Source organism: Cavia porcellus, unplaced genomic scaffold (assembly GCF_034190915.1).
Source record: "Cavia porcellus strain 051 isolate PalLab524CR breed Dunkin Hartley unplaced genomic scaffold, mCavPor4.1 scaffold_15, whole genome shotgun sequence".
In the NCBI taxonomy this organism is placed as follows: Eukaryota; Metazoa; Chordata; class Mammalia; order Rodentia; family Caviidae; genus Cavia; species Cavia porcellus.
The window spans coordinates 47,411,054-47,427,601 of NW_026947498.1; the positions used below are offsets into that span (position 1 = coordinate 47,411,054).

At 35.0% G+C, this 16,548-nt stretch overlaps 1 protein-coding gene and 1 non-coding gene across 28 annotated transcripts in view; one reads left to right on the forward strand and one right to left on the reverse strand.

Annotated features, from left to right (window-relative positions):
* Nucleotides 1–16,548, reverse strand: part of Abi3bp (ABI family member 3 binding protein) — a 238,142-nt gene that overhangs the window by 15,240 nt on the left and 206,354 nt on the right. For all 27 annotated transcript variants that reach the window (XM_063224856.1, XM_063224855.1, XM_063224841.1 and 24 more), the window contains 5 exons: nt 14,927–15,004; nt 13,406–13,510; nt 10,371–10,499; nt 9,776–9,844; nt 1,541–1,750 (listed from right to left, as the gene is read on the reverse strand). In XM_063224856.1, the coding sequence (XP_063080926.1) occupies nt 1,541–1,750; nt 9,776–9,844; nt 10,371–10,499; nt 13,406–13,510; nt 14,927–15,004 (591 nt within the window). The remainder of the gene's footprint in view (nt 1–1,540; nt 1,751–9,775; nt 9,845–10,370; nt 10,500–13,405; nt 13,511–14,926; nt 15,005–16,548) is intronic.
* Nucleotides 4,875–5,011, forward strand: LOC111756660 (small nucleolar RNA SNORA2/SNORA34 family). Its single transcript, XR_002791084.1, has one exon. It is a non-coding gene; the product is annotated as a small nucleolar RNA SNORA2/SNORA34 family (small nucleolar RNA).

Sequence of the window (16,548 nt, forward strand, 5' to 3'; positions counted from 1 at the left end):
GAAAGAAAAAACAGCAGTTAAAGATAAAACTTATCTCCATTTAATAAATATTAGGGCTAATGAGATTGATCCTTGTCAATAAAAATCGTTAGAAGTTTTATCTAGTGAAGGAATCCCAAGCAGCCCATTAACATTAGTAACATTATAAAAGCAGATAGATGTGTAAAGTATGGTTAGACCTACAAAATATACTTTATTCATAATTCTTCAAGATTACACATTTATATAAATTTTTAAAATTATTACAATAGAAAGGAAAATCCTGTATCTTTAAAAAGGTAAATCAGACATTATACATGTAATAGAGTAGTTTGTATTAGATTAACTAGTCCCAGGTTGATGTCCAGCATCTTCAGGGCAAAAGAAACTTTATAGATTTTTTGGCTTTAATGAAACTAAGCTCCAGACCAGCCTAGAAACTCCTAATTACCAAAGTATAACTATCAAGAGTTTTGGATGCTTTAATACATTACAGATAATCAATACTGAGAAACTAATTGCTCTTTAGGTTTGGAAATGGTAGTACCAACTGGCATAATCTCAAATACAGAAGCAGGCTAGGCAGATCTCTGGGAGCACAGGAAGCAAGTTGATTATCAGAATAGAGGCTAGTTTTGCACAAGAGAGGGAAGTTCACAAAATATGGTTTAAAAATCCAACTCATCTGCTGCTTACATGAAAGTTGCCTAAACTATGTAGCTTCAGTGATAGGGAAATACTTTTCCCTTTTATTCACAGCAAACGTTATTTCTGGAAGATCTTGAATTCTTACACCTCACCTTGTGAATTACTCTTTTCTTATTCTTTCCTTAACTCTTCTATTCCCTGCACCAAGAACGTAATGGCAAGATACCTGAGCTCAGGCCATCTGAGGACTAGGCTGATTTAGGTAGATGCGTTTTATTTCTGCTTCTTTTTTTCACTATCCTGTTCACTATGGAGGGCCAAATTGCCACATAACAAATTCAAAAAGTGACTCATGGTTTCTTATTTTTCTCAATCCTTTTTAGAAAATTAGATGGGTAATAGGAATCAAACTTTTCTGAGATGAGCAGAAAATTGCCCAGAAGTGGATTAAAAAAAAAAAAAAAACTTTTTCTAAAGACAAATGAAATGACTTTTAGCTTTCCTAAAAATTCTAGGTCAATTTAGAAGTTGGGTTGGTTAAAGGAAAATTAATATAAATATCAGCAATGACAGCTCTCTGTATATTTTCTGTAATTTTGTTGATAATGAGAAAACTAGCTCTATCTTCAATCTATAAAAAGGAATGTGAGAGAAGATAAAAGGAATATAGTGTGAAGTGACCTGCTCAGTTAAAAGGGGCCGTAGCTATGGGGCCATAGCAAGGAAAAAGATAAACTTTTTCCATCCTTTGACACTTTGGACAGTGTGCCATAAAACAGCAGAACATTTCTAGGACTCCTTTCTCCTCAGAGAGGCCTCACATGTACTGTTTCATCCAGGGTATCTCACTCTCAAAGCATCATGTTATCTAAACTTCCACCATAGCAACAAGACCCTTATGCTGTAATCTTACCAGTGACAGTATCATTTAATGGCTTTTCCCAGTCCAGGATGACAAACGAGGGACACCCTTCTACAGTGACCACAGTGAGGTTGGTGGGTGGGTTCTGTGGTGGGCTGGTGGCATTCCCCTCCATGGCTTCCTCGGTAGGGAAGCGTTTGATGGAGTCGGTGATGGAGCATGGCTTGTTGTCAGGCTTTGGGATGTATCGTACATGAGGACCTAAGAGAAAGGATTCAGAAGTTGTCATTTTTGAAGCTTGTAAAGATAGAAATAAGACCATAAATATTATCTTTCTAAAGATATCCAGTCTCATAGGCAGATGGTTGAAAGCTTGTGCTATGGATGATTCAAACTTGTAAAAGTCCAAAATTGTGTATCAGGAATACATGATATGGATGTTGTTGAATTATTTACTAAATAATTTTATCATACGTTAATACTAAAAAATAATTTAGTCTTATGAGATTGGCTTACTCATATAATTTCTGAGACATTGAGTCTTACCTCACTGGTAGGAAAGCAAGAGCCTTACACTAAATACAGTTCTGTTCTCACCTAGAAAATCTTTAAGGACAAGTAGTTCTAAGTAATTTAATTATAGGTATGAACAAAATTCACAAATATTTTAAGAATAATGTATAAGAATATTATATATTGTAACAATAATATATTATAAATAATATGTATTAATAACATATATATATATATATATCACCAAGGTGAAATTTGCAAGAAAATATTACTGATAATGAAGGGAAAAAATCACATGAAACCAATTTAGAACTTCCATTGATGTTAGTCTCACCAGACAAGAATAATGAAGCTATCTTTATAATCTACATGTTCAAAAGGTATAGAAAGATATAAAAAGACTCAAATCAAATATCTGGAAATAAAAACTTTAATATATAGGTTACAAAACACATTAGAAATAATTAATACATATAAGATATTACAAAATAAAAGATATCAAACTTGGAGACATACCAATAAAGACTACTCAAAATAAAAATAGACAGAAAAAAGAAATTAAAAATAAACAATATTGAGCTAGCAGACAACTTCAAGCAGTCTCATATATATGCAATTGAAGTACCTGAAGTAGTAGCTCATATAATTAGGCAGGAAGAAAAATAATATCCCAGAATTTTCCAAATATAATAAACTTTCTAAGTATGTAAATCCAAAACACTCAAGAAAATTTAAGTTCAACCAACATGAAGAGAACTACGCCAATCAAATCAAGTTTCTGAAAACCAATGAAAAAGAAAAAATATTTACTGGAGAACCCCACAAAGATGTTATATATAGAATGACAAAGTTTAGGATTGTAGTGGCTGTTTTACTGGAAAGAATGCAAGTGGGAAAAAATATAGCAACATCTTGAGGGATGAAAAGTAAAACCTATTATATAGAATTCAGTAACTAGTGAAAATGTCTTAAAAGAAAAAAGCAAAATACATTTTAAAAAACACAAAACCCTTAAGAATTTATTACCAGCACACCCCCACCGGAAGACATATCACATTTTTTCAGATTAGACGTAAAACTGATACCAAATGGAAATAGGAATCTTCCCAAAGGGTCAAAAAGTACCAGAAACAGTTCCTATGGATAAATATATACAATATTTTCTCAATTTTTAGTCTATAAAAGATAATTTACTATCAAAAAATAAAATATTATAATTTATGTTAGATGTAAAAATATAAAATATGACAATAGTAGCCCAAAGTTCAAAAGATGAAAGAAGCTATATGAATATAAGGTTTTTGTATGTGAAGTTTTTAATTATCACTAGAAGATAGATTTTTTAAATTATCATTAGAAGATAGATCAAGGTAAGTTAAAGATACACTCTACGACTACATACACTCTATAACTAAAAATACAGTGACAGCTAATAATAAAGATATAATTTCAAACAAAAAAGAATACAATTCTAAATAAAATAAAAAACAAACAGAATCATAAAATGATCTGAAGGCTGAAGAAGAGGAAAAAAAGAGAACAAAGAACACATGGGCCAAATGGGACAGAAAAGCAAAATTAAGATTTAACTGTAACAATATCAGTAATATTAAAGATAAGGTTCTATGCATGCCAAATGAAGTTTTGATTTTAAGGAAAACAAGGTGAGAGACTGTGAGGCTCAGATGGTTCACTGATATTACTAAATATTTAGTAACAGCATCTTAACATCTCTTCAAAATAGGCATTTACTTTAGAGTCTTATCCTTCACCATACGCTAAAGTCGAAATGAACCAAAGATCTAAATAATAAAACAGAAGCACTGGATCTACTGGAAGAAAGAATAGGTAAAACTCTTGAAGACAATGGTGCAGGCAAAGACTTTATGAATAAAATCCTGGTCACACAGTAACTATCATGAATCATCAACAACTGGGATCTCGTCTTATTACAAAGCTTTTAGCACAGTAACAGCAACCACCAACATAGTGAAGAGACAACCCACAGTGTAGGGAAAAACAGCTGTTTCTCAGACAAATAATTACTATTCAGAATATATAAAGAACTCAAAAAAAATCATTCCCTCTAAATTTAAAGATAGAATCCAAAAATGGAATTTGTGACAAATATACACTTCTCAGATGAAAAAATATGAACAAAAAATAAATATATGAAAATATGTTCAATATCACTGGTAATTTGAGAGATGCAAATTAAAATGCTGAGATTGCATCTCAACCCCAGAAAGAATGGCTATTATCAAGAAATGAGCTGGTGGGATTGTGGGGAAAAAAGAACCCTTGTCCACTGTTGATAGAAATGTAGCCTGGCGCAATCACTGTATAAATCAGGGTAGAGGTTCCTCAAAAAGCTAGGATTAGAGGTTCTATTTGACCCAGCTCTTTCCCTCTTTGTTATCTTCCTGAAAGAATTAAAAGCTTTCTACCACAGTGATACACGCAAATCTATGACTTTAGCAGCAGTTTATATTACCCAAATTGTCAAAACAGCCTAAATACCCATCAACTGCAGAATGGGGTAAGGAAGATGTGTGTGTGTGTGTGTGTGTGTGTGTGTGTGTGTGTGTGTGTGTGTGTGTTTTATGTGTGTGTGTGTGTGTGTGTGTGTTTTGTGTGTGTGTGTGTGTGTGTGTGTGTGTGTTTTAATACAGGAGAATATTAATCTTCTGTAAAAAAAGGTAAGCTTGAGACATTTCTAGATAAATGAATACATCTTAAGACCATACTCTGAAGTGAAATAAATCAGACATGCATGTGTAAATATCACCTTATTTCTCTGGTGTGAGAAGTCAAAAGTATAAATAAGGACCAAAATGTATAATAGGTACTGAAAAATAAGAAGAAAATATTCATGGCCCTGAATCAAGGCTGGCAGCTTCCTGACTCTGTTGGTTTCAAGCAGGAGCCTAAAGAGATGTCTTTCTATGGTCTGTTAGCCATTTCAGAACTTGGGCAGTGAAATGGTCAATTCATTAGAAAGAAACAGCTTGAAACAACACCACTCCCAACCCCCCCACCCCCTGCTCCGAGAGCGGCTGTGAGCACAGTAGGTTGAAGCAGCCCAGGATGGGAGCCACCGGCGTTTACTGGGACCTGTGCCATGCTGGGACCTGGAGTGCCGGGAAACCAAGCAACCCCTCCCCCCACTACCTGTTCTGTTTTGTTGAACTTCAATACACATGAAAGTATGGACAGCTATTTTGAAGAGAATGAGAGAGTGACTTCCCTAATGTCTGGTGTTAAAGACCTAAATCACCTTCCTCATTCTGTCTGGATCAGTTTTATACTACTTTTTTTTTTTTTTTTTTGTATGAATTCTCTGTATACAAAGACATGGACAACTATTTGGAAGAAAACAAGACAATTTGGTAGACAGTGAAGATCTCAGGTCATCTAGCTTTGAAATTTATATCTCTTACATTGATTGCTTTCTTTTGTCCTATTTTGTTCTGTTTTGTTGTATTTAATTTTACCCCCTTTAAAAGAAAAAAAGAAAATATTCAATTGGGGAGGGGAACCAAGAAGAGGGACAGGGGAAAAGAAAGAAGGGAAAAGTAAAAAAAAAATTAGAAAAGAAGACAAACAGGGAACAAAGCTTTTGTAAATGGTGAGGGCAAAGAGAGTTGAAAGAAGGGTAGGGGAATGGGTAAAAGGATACATTGTTCTCTACAACAAATGTGATCATTACGTATATTTAAAATGTACCAATGAAACTGGATTGAAAAAAGAAACTATAAAGGGTCTAAAAAGTTAATAATAGAGTAAGAAAAATTTACACTAATAAAAACAAAGCTTGACTGAATAACATCAGCAAATTAGGTTTCAGAGGATAGAATATTAGAAGGAACATAATGATAAATAGTCAATCATGAGGTGTTTTACAGTCTTAAACAATTTATACCTGTACCTCACTATATACATTTAAAATATATGATGCAAGAACTGACAAGTCTCCAAGTAGAGATAAATCTATAATCAGTTACAGATTTTAGTACACTTCTCTTATTCTCTAATTGATCGATCAAGTACACAGAAAATCAGAAAACTTTTCCACAAAGAGAATGTTAGACTCAGATTCGCTAAATATTTAGGAAAGAAGCAATAGCAATTCTAAACAATTTCTTCCAGAAAGTTAAGAGGAGAGTTCATCATCATTTTGATACTAACCCAGATTAGATAAAAGAAGGAAACTACAGAGCAATGTCCTTCATGAATACAGCTGTAAAAATAATCTTGGAAAATTAAATTCATCACTAGATAAAATGAGAATATACTTGTTGGAGATCACTACAAAGCAGCTCTGAGCAGGATTTAAATTTTACTAATTGGCTTTCTATCTTTATATGTGAGTCTGTCCTAGCCTAGGCCCCTTGCCTAGGGAAGGGAGCTGATTCATAGTAAGTGAACCTCTATGAATCACTGTCTGGCTGAGGCCTGTAGTGTCCTGTGAGGCCAGAGATACCTACCTCATAGGGCAAGATAAGGCCACAGTTGCGGACACTCTGGCTCCAACCCCAATTAATGAGGTAGAAACTGCAGCTGCAGAAATTACTCCTGCAGTCTCACTTCTACCATGTCTTCATGATAAGACAGTGCTGCTAAATTGACTTGATTCATGACTTGGAGACATCCTTGAAGTGACTCCCCAGGTCCTGCTCATTGCCTGCACTTTCCTCTGTTTCTCTGCCCTTTGTCCTTGGTCCTAATATAAGTGGACTGATCCAGAGATTCGTTTGTCTTTACTCTCAAAGCCTTTAGCTTAATTAAAGGGTTTTGACCCTCATGGAGCCCTAAAAATCATACAATTTGTCTCTGTTTAGTTAACCTCTGCCTTACACTCGTTTGGGAGATTGGGGATCTAGGACAAAACCCGATATATACTATGATCAAGTGTGGTTTGTCCCCAGCATACAAAGTTCATTTATTTTTTTAAAATATCACTTCATCATATTTACAAACTAGAAAAGTCAAGTCATCTCTATAAAAGCAGATAAATAAGGTACAATCTAGCGTTAATTTCTGATAAGAACTCTTATACTAAAAGAGAGCTTTCTCAATCCGATAAAAGCATTTCTGAAAAGTCTATAAGCAACAGAGACTGAGTGCTTTTCCTATAGAGTTATAGGAAACTATATCTCTTTTCCCTATTTCTATATAATATTTTACTGGAGATATAGTCAGTGTGATAAAGCAAGAAAAAAAAAGACACTCAACTTGGAAAGGAAGAAGCAAAACTTTATTTTCAGATAACTTAATTCTGTATGTAGAAAATTCATTTGGCCTACAAAAAAGCTACTAAAATTAACAAGCTTTGTAAAGTTCTAGGATACAGAATGACTGTACAAAAATCAATTATTTTTCTACATATTAGCAAACTACAATTAGAGATTGGAAAATTATTAGTTTTATGATTTCCTAATACTTTAATGAGATAAACTTGCAAGACCTAAATAAGTGACAGCATATACTGTGTTCACAGATAGGAAGAGGCATTACTGCATAGCTGTGATTTCTTTCCAAATCACCTATAGCCTCAATGCAATTCCAAAGAAAATCCAATCAAACTATGCTCTAGCTAGTGATAAGCTAATTCTAAAAATGACACAGAAACTAAAAGGGTCTAGAATCATAAAAACCTTCCAAAAATAAGAACAATATTGGGAGATTCATACAACCTAATTACAAGATTAGAAAAACCACAAGAATCTAGAAAGTGTGATGTTGGTAGATAAATAGATCAATGGAACATATTAGAGAGCCCCAAAACAGATCAACATATATGGAAAATATATGTTTGAGGATTTTTGGCAGAGATAATTCAGTGGAGAAAGAATAAGTTTTTCAATAAATGATGCAAGGACAACTGAATATTCATAAAACGGACATACATCAGACACTGTATCATATACATTTTACTCAATATGAATTATAAATTTAAATGCAAAAATATAAAACTTCTAAAAAATGGCAAAATCTCTTTGTGATTTTGATTTAATCAATGATTTTTTGATATGATACAAAAACAAATATTAGGATAATCATAGAATATTATGAGCAACTTTATGTAGATAAATTTGGAAAAACATTAGGCTAATCCTTTGAAAGACACAAAATCTCAAAATACAGTAAGGAAGAAAAATACTCTGAGAAGTGTTATATCTATTAAAGAAAGTAAATTCAATTAAAAATTGATAAACAGCTTAGTTAAAATTAAAAAAGAAGACATATACTAGGGGAAATATTTGCAATGTATATTGCTGGAAAATATTTAAGAAATACATTCTCAAAACTCAACAATAAATGAACAATTCCACTTAAAAAGTGAGCAAGCTGGGTGTGGTGGTGCATCCTATAATTCCAGCACTCCAGAGGCTGAGGCAGGAGAACTGCTGTGAGTTTGAGGCCGGTCTGGAGTACATTATGAGTTTAAAGGCATCCTCAACTATATATAATGAGACTCTGTCTCAAAATAAAAAAATTAAAAGTAGACAAAATTTTGAACATAACCAGAAAAAAAAAAACCCATAGCAAGTAAACATGTGAAAAAGTGTTCAGGACCTGCAGTCCTTAGGAGATGCATGTTAAAACCATAATCAGATAACACCACACACCTATTAAAATGGCTAACGTTTTGAACCTGATTGTAGCAAACACTGACAAAAACATGGAGGGATCAGAACCCTCATGACTTAAAATAGTACAATCACTTTGGAAAACTGTTTTTCAATCTCTTAAAATGTTAGGCGTAAACTCACATATCATCTAACTATTCCTTTCTTGATATTTTCACAAGCGGTATAAGAGGATACGCCCATATAGAGATTTACACATGAGTGGTCACTGCAACTTTATTGGTTATGTTAAAGAAAAATAAATAAAACACCTGAATGCCATTAATAGGTTTAATAATGAAACAGATTACATATCTGTATAATAGGATGCTAGTCCTCAAAAATAATGGATTATTTATAGGTACATAGAACAATATGAATGAATCTCTAAATAATTATGCTATGCAAACGAAATCAGGAGTTCACACTGCATGTATTCATTTATACACAATTTATAAAGCATAAACAAATCTATAGTATTTCACATCTGTGGTCACTAGAGACTGGGGACAAGGTAGACATGAGAGGGCAGAATTTAAAAAGTACATGACAAAAGTTTCACAATTTCTGCATGTATTGTCTTGTTTATGATGATGATCAGGGGTAAATACATGTGCTAAAATTCATTAAATTTTAGACTTTGGAAAAAAATTACAAAAACTGAGATATACCAAATCTCTCCTACTGTGGTATATTACATTATTGTTCAAAAAATATTCTCTACGGGAGGAGTACACTTTCCTAATCCTTGGCTTGAGCTTTACTCATGACTTCAGTTGATGTATATTGGCAGATATAACATAAAAAGGAATTTGAAAGGTCCCCTGTTGAGGGATGCTTGTCTTTATTTTGTATTGTCATGAGAACAGCTTCTCTGGGTCACTGATGGCTCTCCTTCCAGGCACTCAAATGAACATATGTGGTGTGAACCTGAGACCAACCCACAGAGGCCAGCTGTACCTACTTCTAGGAGAAGCATCTACTGAAACATCCTGAATCAGAAGGTTCTCACATGACTTATACCAACTTAAAAGACACTATGTTAGGCTACTCAGTTTTGTTGGTTATTACATAGCAATACTTGCTTGATCTATCAACTTAAATTAGCCTTGTCGAATTCAAGAGAGGGTGCTAAACATACCTTTGAATCTGGGCTTCCCAAGATGATCAGTTTCTCTTGTTGGGCTTGAGCTAAAGTCAGTTGTATTGCCTGAGAATGAAGGATTATGGACAGTTTTGGTGAGGGATAAAGAAAGATTCATGACCCAACCAAGAATATAGTAAGGACTAAATATTTAATATTCTTCCTAAATTATTTGCAGTTTTTATTTCCTTTATCATTATTATACATATTCACCTAAAATAAAAAGCCAGTAATTTTATCCCTACTGCAAGATTTTCTATAGTGTAATAATGAATTACATATCGCAATCAAGTAGTTAATTCCATTAATAAATTAAGATATGTGTAGTTAGTAATGATGTGTGATTCCATAGTAGCAATGAATAGTCTAGATCTTTTTAGGAAAAAAAACATAACTCTTCTATGTCTGCTAAGGAAAGAAGCATATTCTATATCAAAACATTGAAAATAATATAATTTTAAAATTAAAAAGGCACAAATTAATCATAAAATTAAGAAAAACAGAAGATCCAGAACTGAGACTCTATTTCTTCTATAAAATATTTTAGTTTCTCATATCCAAGTATCCAGTGAGAACAGACTGACATACTAACCAAGTTCTTCTCCAGATGCAGGAGCTGTTGGTTGCTTTTTATCTGCTCCTGGTATCTCTGAGGTGGTTAGCATAGGTTTGAGTGTTGCCCTCTGGGGCGGGGAAGTAACACGGTGTGATGAAATGATTCCTGTAACATAGAGTCAAAGTAATAAGTCTTTATAGGAGCACTGCCAAGTTTGAGTATTTATTCTCAGTAAATGTTTAGTAAGCACATTCTATGTAGATTAGCACTTTTAGGCTTAAAGAGAGAACAGAACTTGGTTCTTAATGGAGATAAATGTATGTATGAGTCATGGGCACTGACACATCATGGACATTATAAAAGAATTAGAGAAGTCATAGGGGGCAAGAAGAGGAAGTATTTGAATCTATTGGGAAAAGATAGAAGGTGTTAGGGTGGGCAGGAATGTGTTTACAGAGATGATTCAATCAGAGAGAACTGATCAGAAGATAGGAATGAGGGTTTTATTTCAGCCTTAATGAAATCTTATTTATCTTCAGCCTTAAATTGCTGTAAGAATCATGAGGAAAGATGAAATAGCCTGGCATATTTAATTTGAAGGGGTGGGAGAAGAGATTGGCTAGTGATCATTTGAGAGCTGACAGGAACACAGCAGGGCAGATTATCAAATAACTTGCACAATTTGGGTTTAGAAGTTATTTTCAAGTAATAAGGACCTATGGAAATATTTTCAATAGGAAAGTAATAGGATGAGCAGAAGATGAATGACTCAAGAGCAAGCCTGGTAAGTGAGAGAGATCAGGAGACTAAGGCATTTACCTAGACAAAGGAAGAAAATGTGAATCTCAGCAGAAGCAGTGCAAGTAGATGGAAGACGTCAGACATCAGAAACATCAAGGAGATGGAATGGTGTGACTTGGAAATTAGGAGGTAGGCATACGACACGCCCTGTGCCCAGAGAAGTGCTACCCTGAGTGGCTATATTCAAAGGTGATTCATTCTTCTATTCCAAAATTACTTACACTGCACTCCTCCAAAACTTGATCTATCCCAAGGTCTAAGGATTCTATGTGTTTAGAGCAGAGGGACTGGATTTTATTGAACTGCAGCTGAGGATATCTGACCTAACCAGGAAAACTCTGCAAGGGAAGTCCCTTGGGTTTTTCATGGGCACATCCAGTCATTACTTTCAATCTGTGACTCACCCAGGCTGATCTAAAGGCAGCTGGCATTCATATTTCAGTTGCCTCATGCTACAGTTAATCATAAAACTTGGACTTCTGAGAACATGCCTTTGGACTTCCACTCAGGAAGGTACTAGATGCATGAATGAGAGGCTAACTCCTCTGCCAGACATTCAGGAAAATGACCTAGAGTTCTCCAGATGCAGGAGCTGTTGGTTGCTTTTTATCTGTTCCTGATATCTCTAAAGTGGTTAGGGTAGGTTAAAAAGCTTCCCCATCAGGGGCTGGGGGTTTAGCTCAGTGGCATAAGCGCCTGCCTTGCAGGCAGGCAGTCGTGAGTTTGATCCCTGGTACCGATAAAAACGAAAAAGACCAAAAAAAACGCAAAACTTCCCCATCACTATGGCTTCTTTTCATGCTGACACAGCATTTTCCTTCCCATAAACCCTCAGTTTTGTCTTTTACAGCTTTCTTTTATACTTTTATTCAGATTCCACTTACCGAATATTTAGGAAGTAGATATTTGGGGAGACAAATATACCCAATAGGGAACATGTAATTTGCTGATAGGTCTCAGGAAAAAAAATCTTTAATAGAAATATGGTAGAGTTTTGCTCTGAACTAGAACATTTTTCACTGACTCTTAGTTCCATTCACTTATTCATCCAGTCATTATTTATCAAATATTCTCTATGAGCGAAGTGCTGGTTTGGTTCTGGAAACTGAGAGACTATCATCACAGAGCTTGTGTTGCTGTAGTGCTCTGCCCCCTCAAGCCTCACATGTTCAGATATGAGGCTATGGGAAGTTGGTTGGACCACAGGGACAATGTACTTATGGGTAGGTTCATTTATCTACTGGTGAAATCAGTAGTTGTGTACACACAGTTAGAAAGTGGGTCGTAGTTAGAGATGGGTTTCTGGGCATGTATATGAAAGGATCTCTCTCTGTGTCTGTGTCTGTGTCTGTGTCTGTGTCTGTGTCTGTGTCTGTCTGTGTCTGTGTCTGTGTCTGTGTTTGTCTGTCTGTCTCTCTCTCTTTTTCTCCCTCTCTCTCATGACATGAGCAGCTTTCCTCCACTCTGCCCCTCTGCCGTGCTGTTTCTGTCCTGGAGGCAGCTAACCACAGACTGTAACCATGAGAAAGTGATTAAGACAACTTGGTCTGAGGGGAAGACAAGTATACAAACAAATGGGTACAACACAATTTGCTATTCGTTCTAACAGAGGCATGTCTCAAGGTTGCATAGAGAAGAAATGCCAAAGCTTCTGTGGGGAGCTGCAGGAGGGATGATGTGTGAGTCTTGCCAATTCCGCCAAAGTCGAGAGGACTCTTGCTATGTGGAGGAGCAATTTGTACGCAGGCATGGAGGTGAGAATCAGCTTGACTCCTAAGACAGATTTGTGATGTTAAATGGGCTAGGCCTCCTCAGTTGCCTCAATGGTTTAGTCCTAATTCTTTCCCTAAGCTGGGACTGGAATAAAGCTAGGGGAACTTTGGATGAAATATGTAGAACTTCATTTTAGGTAACAAAATTGTAAATCAATGAGAGGGCATCACATTTTAAATTATCTCTAGGGGCTTTGCAATATATATTATCTCATCCTTCAATTCAATCCACTTAGAGGGCTAGAGTCATCTTTTATATAGATTCTAAGCATGCAAACATCTAAGAAGCAAGCTATCTTAGATACAGAGGGATAGTTTCTTTCCCTCTACCTGTCCAGAGTCAGAGTGTAAGTCCACAAATTTGTAAGTTATAATGTCTAGTTCTTGGGACCTAACAAGAATGGGCCAGACACATCATTGGCTTATCTGGAACATTAGGAAGGGTGTAAAAATTAGAAATCATGGCTAGCAAACCTGAAATAACTGAGGTGGTCATACCTGAACTTCCTGGCTTGCCAGTAACATTGTTTGGTGGTAAAGGTTTTCTTCGTGGGTGTACAGGTCTAGGTGGCAGAGGTGGGCGGCGAGTCCCTGGGATTGTAGCTAAAACATTATAGATAATTCCATCACGAACATTTGTCATACAAAAATCAACATTTTTCTTAAAAAATAACATTTGATAGATAGAAGTTGATAATAGAGTAGATTTTATACAAAAGTGTATATATAAGTAAATATGCTGATATTCTTGTAAATTAATGTTGATAATCTACCAATGAAGCATATACTGGAAGCAGTATATGTTTTACATATACTGATATTACATTCTATAATTACAGATGCAAATATATATCTGCCTTTTGATACATAGAATCTAACATTTTAAATTTCCTGTTTAGGTTAGCATTTGTGAATTTCATTATTCCCAATTACTTTTGACTTTGAGACTATAATTTTTATGGCTTTTTAGCTTTGAACTGTTAAGCATATGATTTCTGTCTTTGTAGATGTTTAACCCTATCATTTAACTTTATTAATATGTAGTTAAACAAACACCTTCTGGACCTCTTAAATGATTATACCAAAGTTACCCAGGGGGCAAAAGAAAGAATTTGGTGCTTGTGGAGAGCAGGGTCCCTAGGATCCACTTGCAGTGCTTGTTCAATTCAGCAGGACTCCTAGCCGGAGGTTGTGAGTGGGAACCAAAGTGTAACACCCATTCTGTTCATCCACTCAAAACCTTTGGGACAAGGCTGCCAGCCTAGAGAAAGGCACATATTTTTTTCTAACTGGTCTGACTAAAAGACAGAGGAAAGTAGGACCTTTTCATAATTTGCACAAACTTGTCTACTTTGCACTAATTTGGCAAGGCTAAAGATGTTTAACATACATTTTAAGTCTTGTGTTATAACTCAAAAGCCTTCTTTCATTGCATTATGTAAGATGATTTTTAAATAATTATCAATGGAAGTAAATGCCTTATGGCTATAAAGGACTTCCAGGGAAGGGCGAGGGAAAGAAAGGAAATGGAAGGGGAAGAGGGAGAAGAGGGAGAATGATGATGAAGCCGTTAGTGCAGAACAGTAGATCTCAGCATCATTTGAAAAACCAAAGGTATTCTGAAAGTTGCTAACTTTTTTCCCTATTTTACCTATTTCACATAGTGTACTCTTAAGTTATTAATCATTTCCAGCAAAAGGACAATGTAATATAAACCACACAAGAACAAAACGTGATGAAAACTGGAACCCATGGTAATACAACATTATAGAAAATAACTATTAAATAAATGCCCCACTTGGAGAGGTTAATATTTGATTTGTGCATGAATACTTTTAGTTCCCCTAAAGCTAATATGTTGGAATATTTCTCTCATAATGCAGATATACTGTTAACACAGTTCTGACATGTTGAGGGCCATGTGGATATCACTATTTTTTCTGCAACAAATTCTACTGCAGTTACTGTGCAAGTTTCAAACCTGGGTTACAGTAGGGGAGTCAGCATTCTATCCTTTACCTGGTCTTTTTGTGGATTGGACAGAGTCCACTGACACATTTCTGCCAATGCCAGATGGCTTGGGTCCTTGCTTGGCCCCTATGAATAGAGATAATGAAAGAGAATAAATGTATAACAAAATATAATAAATTCTTCGTGAGAACTTGTTAATCAATGACAACATGCATTCTGAACAGAGCAGGGATACTGGTGTTTTTTGGACTAGATATTTGATTTTCATTTGGGTACATAAAAAAATTTAAAACCCTACACTCATTGGCTATATTATCTCTATGAGGATAGCATTGGATTATGGGTTGTTAGTCGCATTTCTCCATGACCCTCATAACAGTACCACCTTACTGGGAAGTATCACCTTGCCAGGCAAAATTTCATCTTTTACTAAATATCTGCTCTTTGCCAATATTTGTGGGTATGTTTAGTAGTTTAAAAAAATTTCCTCCAACTTCTTCCATTCCCATAAAAACCTTAGAATTGCAACATGCTTAGGTTTATGTTTAATGAGTTGATTTTAAAAATATTCCAGGGCAACCAAAAGACTTTTAAGTCAACATTCAAAAATCAATAGCCTTCCTATACACAAAAAGCAAACTCACAGAAGGAGAAATTAGGGAAACCATACCTTTACAATAGCACAAAGAATGAAATATGTAGAAATCAATCTGACAAAGTAAGTATATCCAGGGAAAACCATAGTATTCCATAAGGGAGATCAATGAGGATATCAGAAACTGGAATGATGCCCCTTGTTGTTGGATAGGCAGAACGAATATATTGAAAATGGTCATATTTCCAAAACTGTTACACAGATTTAATTCAGTTCCAAACAGAATACCAATAGTTTACTTCACAAAACTGCAGAACTACAGAAAACAATCCTAAAATTTATTTGCAACCAGAAGAGATCTACAATAACAAAAGCAGTTTTGGGCAACAAGTGCAAGGCCAGGGACATCACAATCCCTGGTTTGAAATTATACTACAAAGCTAATGTGATAAAAAAAAATTAAAAACCACCATGGAATTAGAAAAAATAAGCCCAAAACCCAGGATCAATGTAACAGATTAGAAGTTGCAGAAGCAACTCCAAACATAGCCAACTTTATGTTTGACAAAGTAGCCAAACATGTTTGCTGGAAGAAAGATCATCTCTTCAATAAATGGTGTAAAAACTGGCTTTCCACATGCCAAAGACTAAAACTAGACCCATGTCTCTTACCATGCACTAAACTAAAATTGAAATGGATCAAAGATCTAAATATTAAAATAGAAATAGTAAATCTGTTGGAACAGGATAGTTAGAACTCCTAAAGACATGCACCTCTATGGCTGCCTTAGAAACAGACTTTTTTTTCACTTATTTTTTTGGAGGGGGTAACAGGTATTGCACTTGCCAAGAAGGTGCTTATGCTTCTGAACTAAATCTCCAGCCCCAGAAGCAGATATTTTTAAGAACCTAGATAGTAAGTATCACTTCATATATAATGGCTCATCCCAAAAGAGAATCCATACTCTGAGGATGGGTAATTAGTGTATTAAAAACAGAATTATTTACCTAACATTCAATATACTAGCTAGTATATGAACTACCATATTAACCAGGATAATAATCCGGTTTTGAG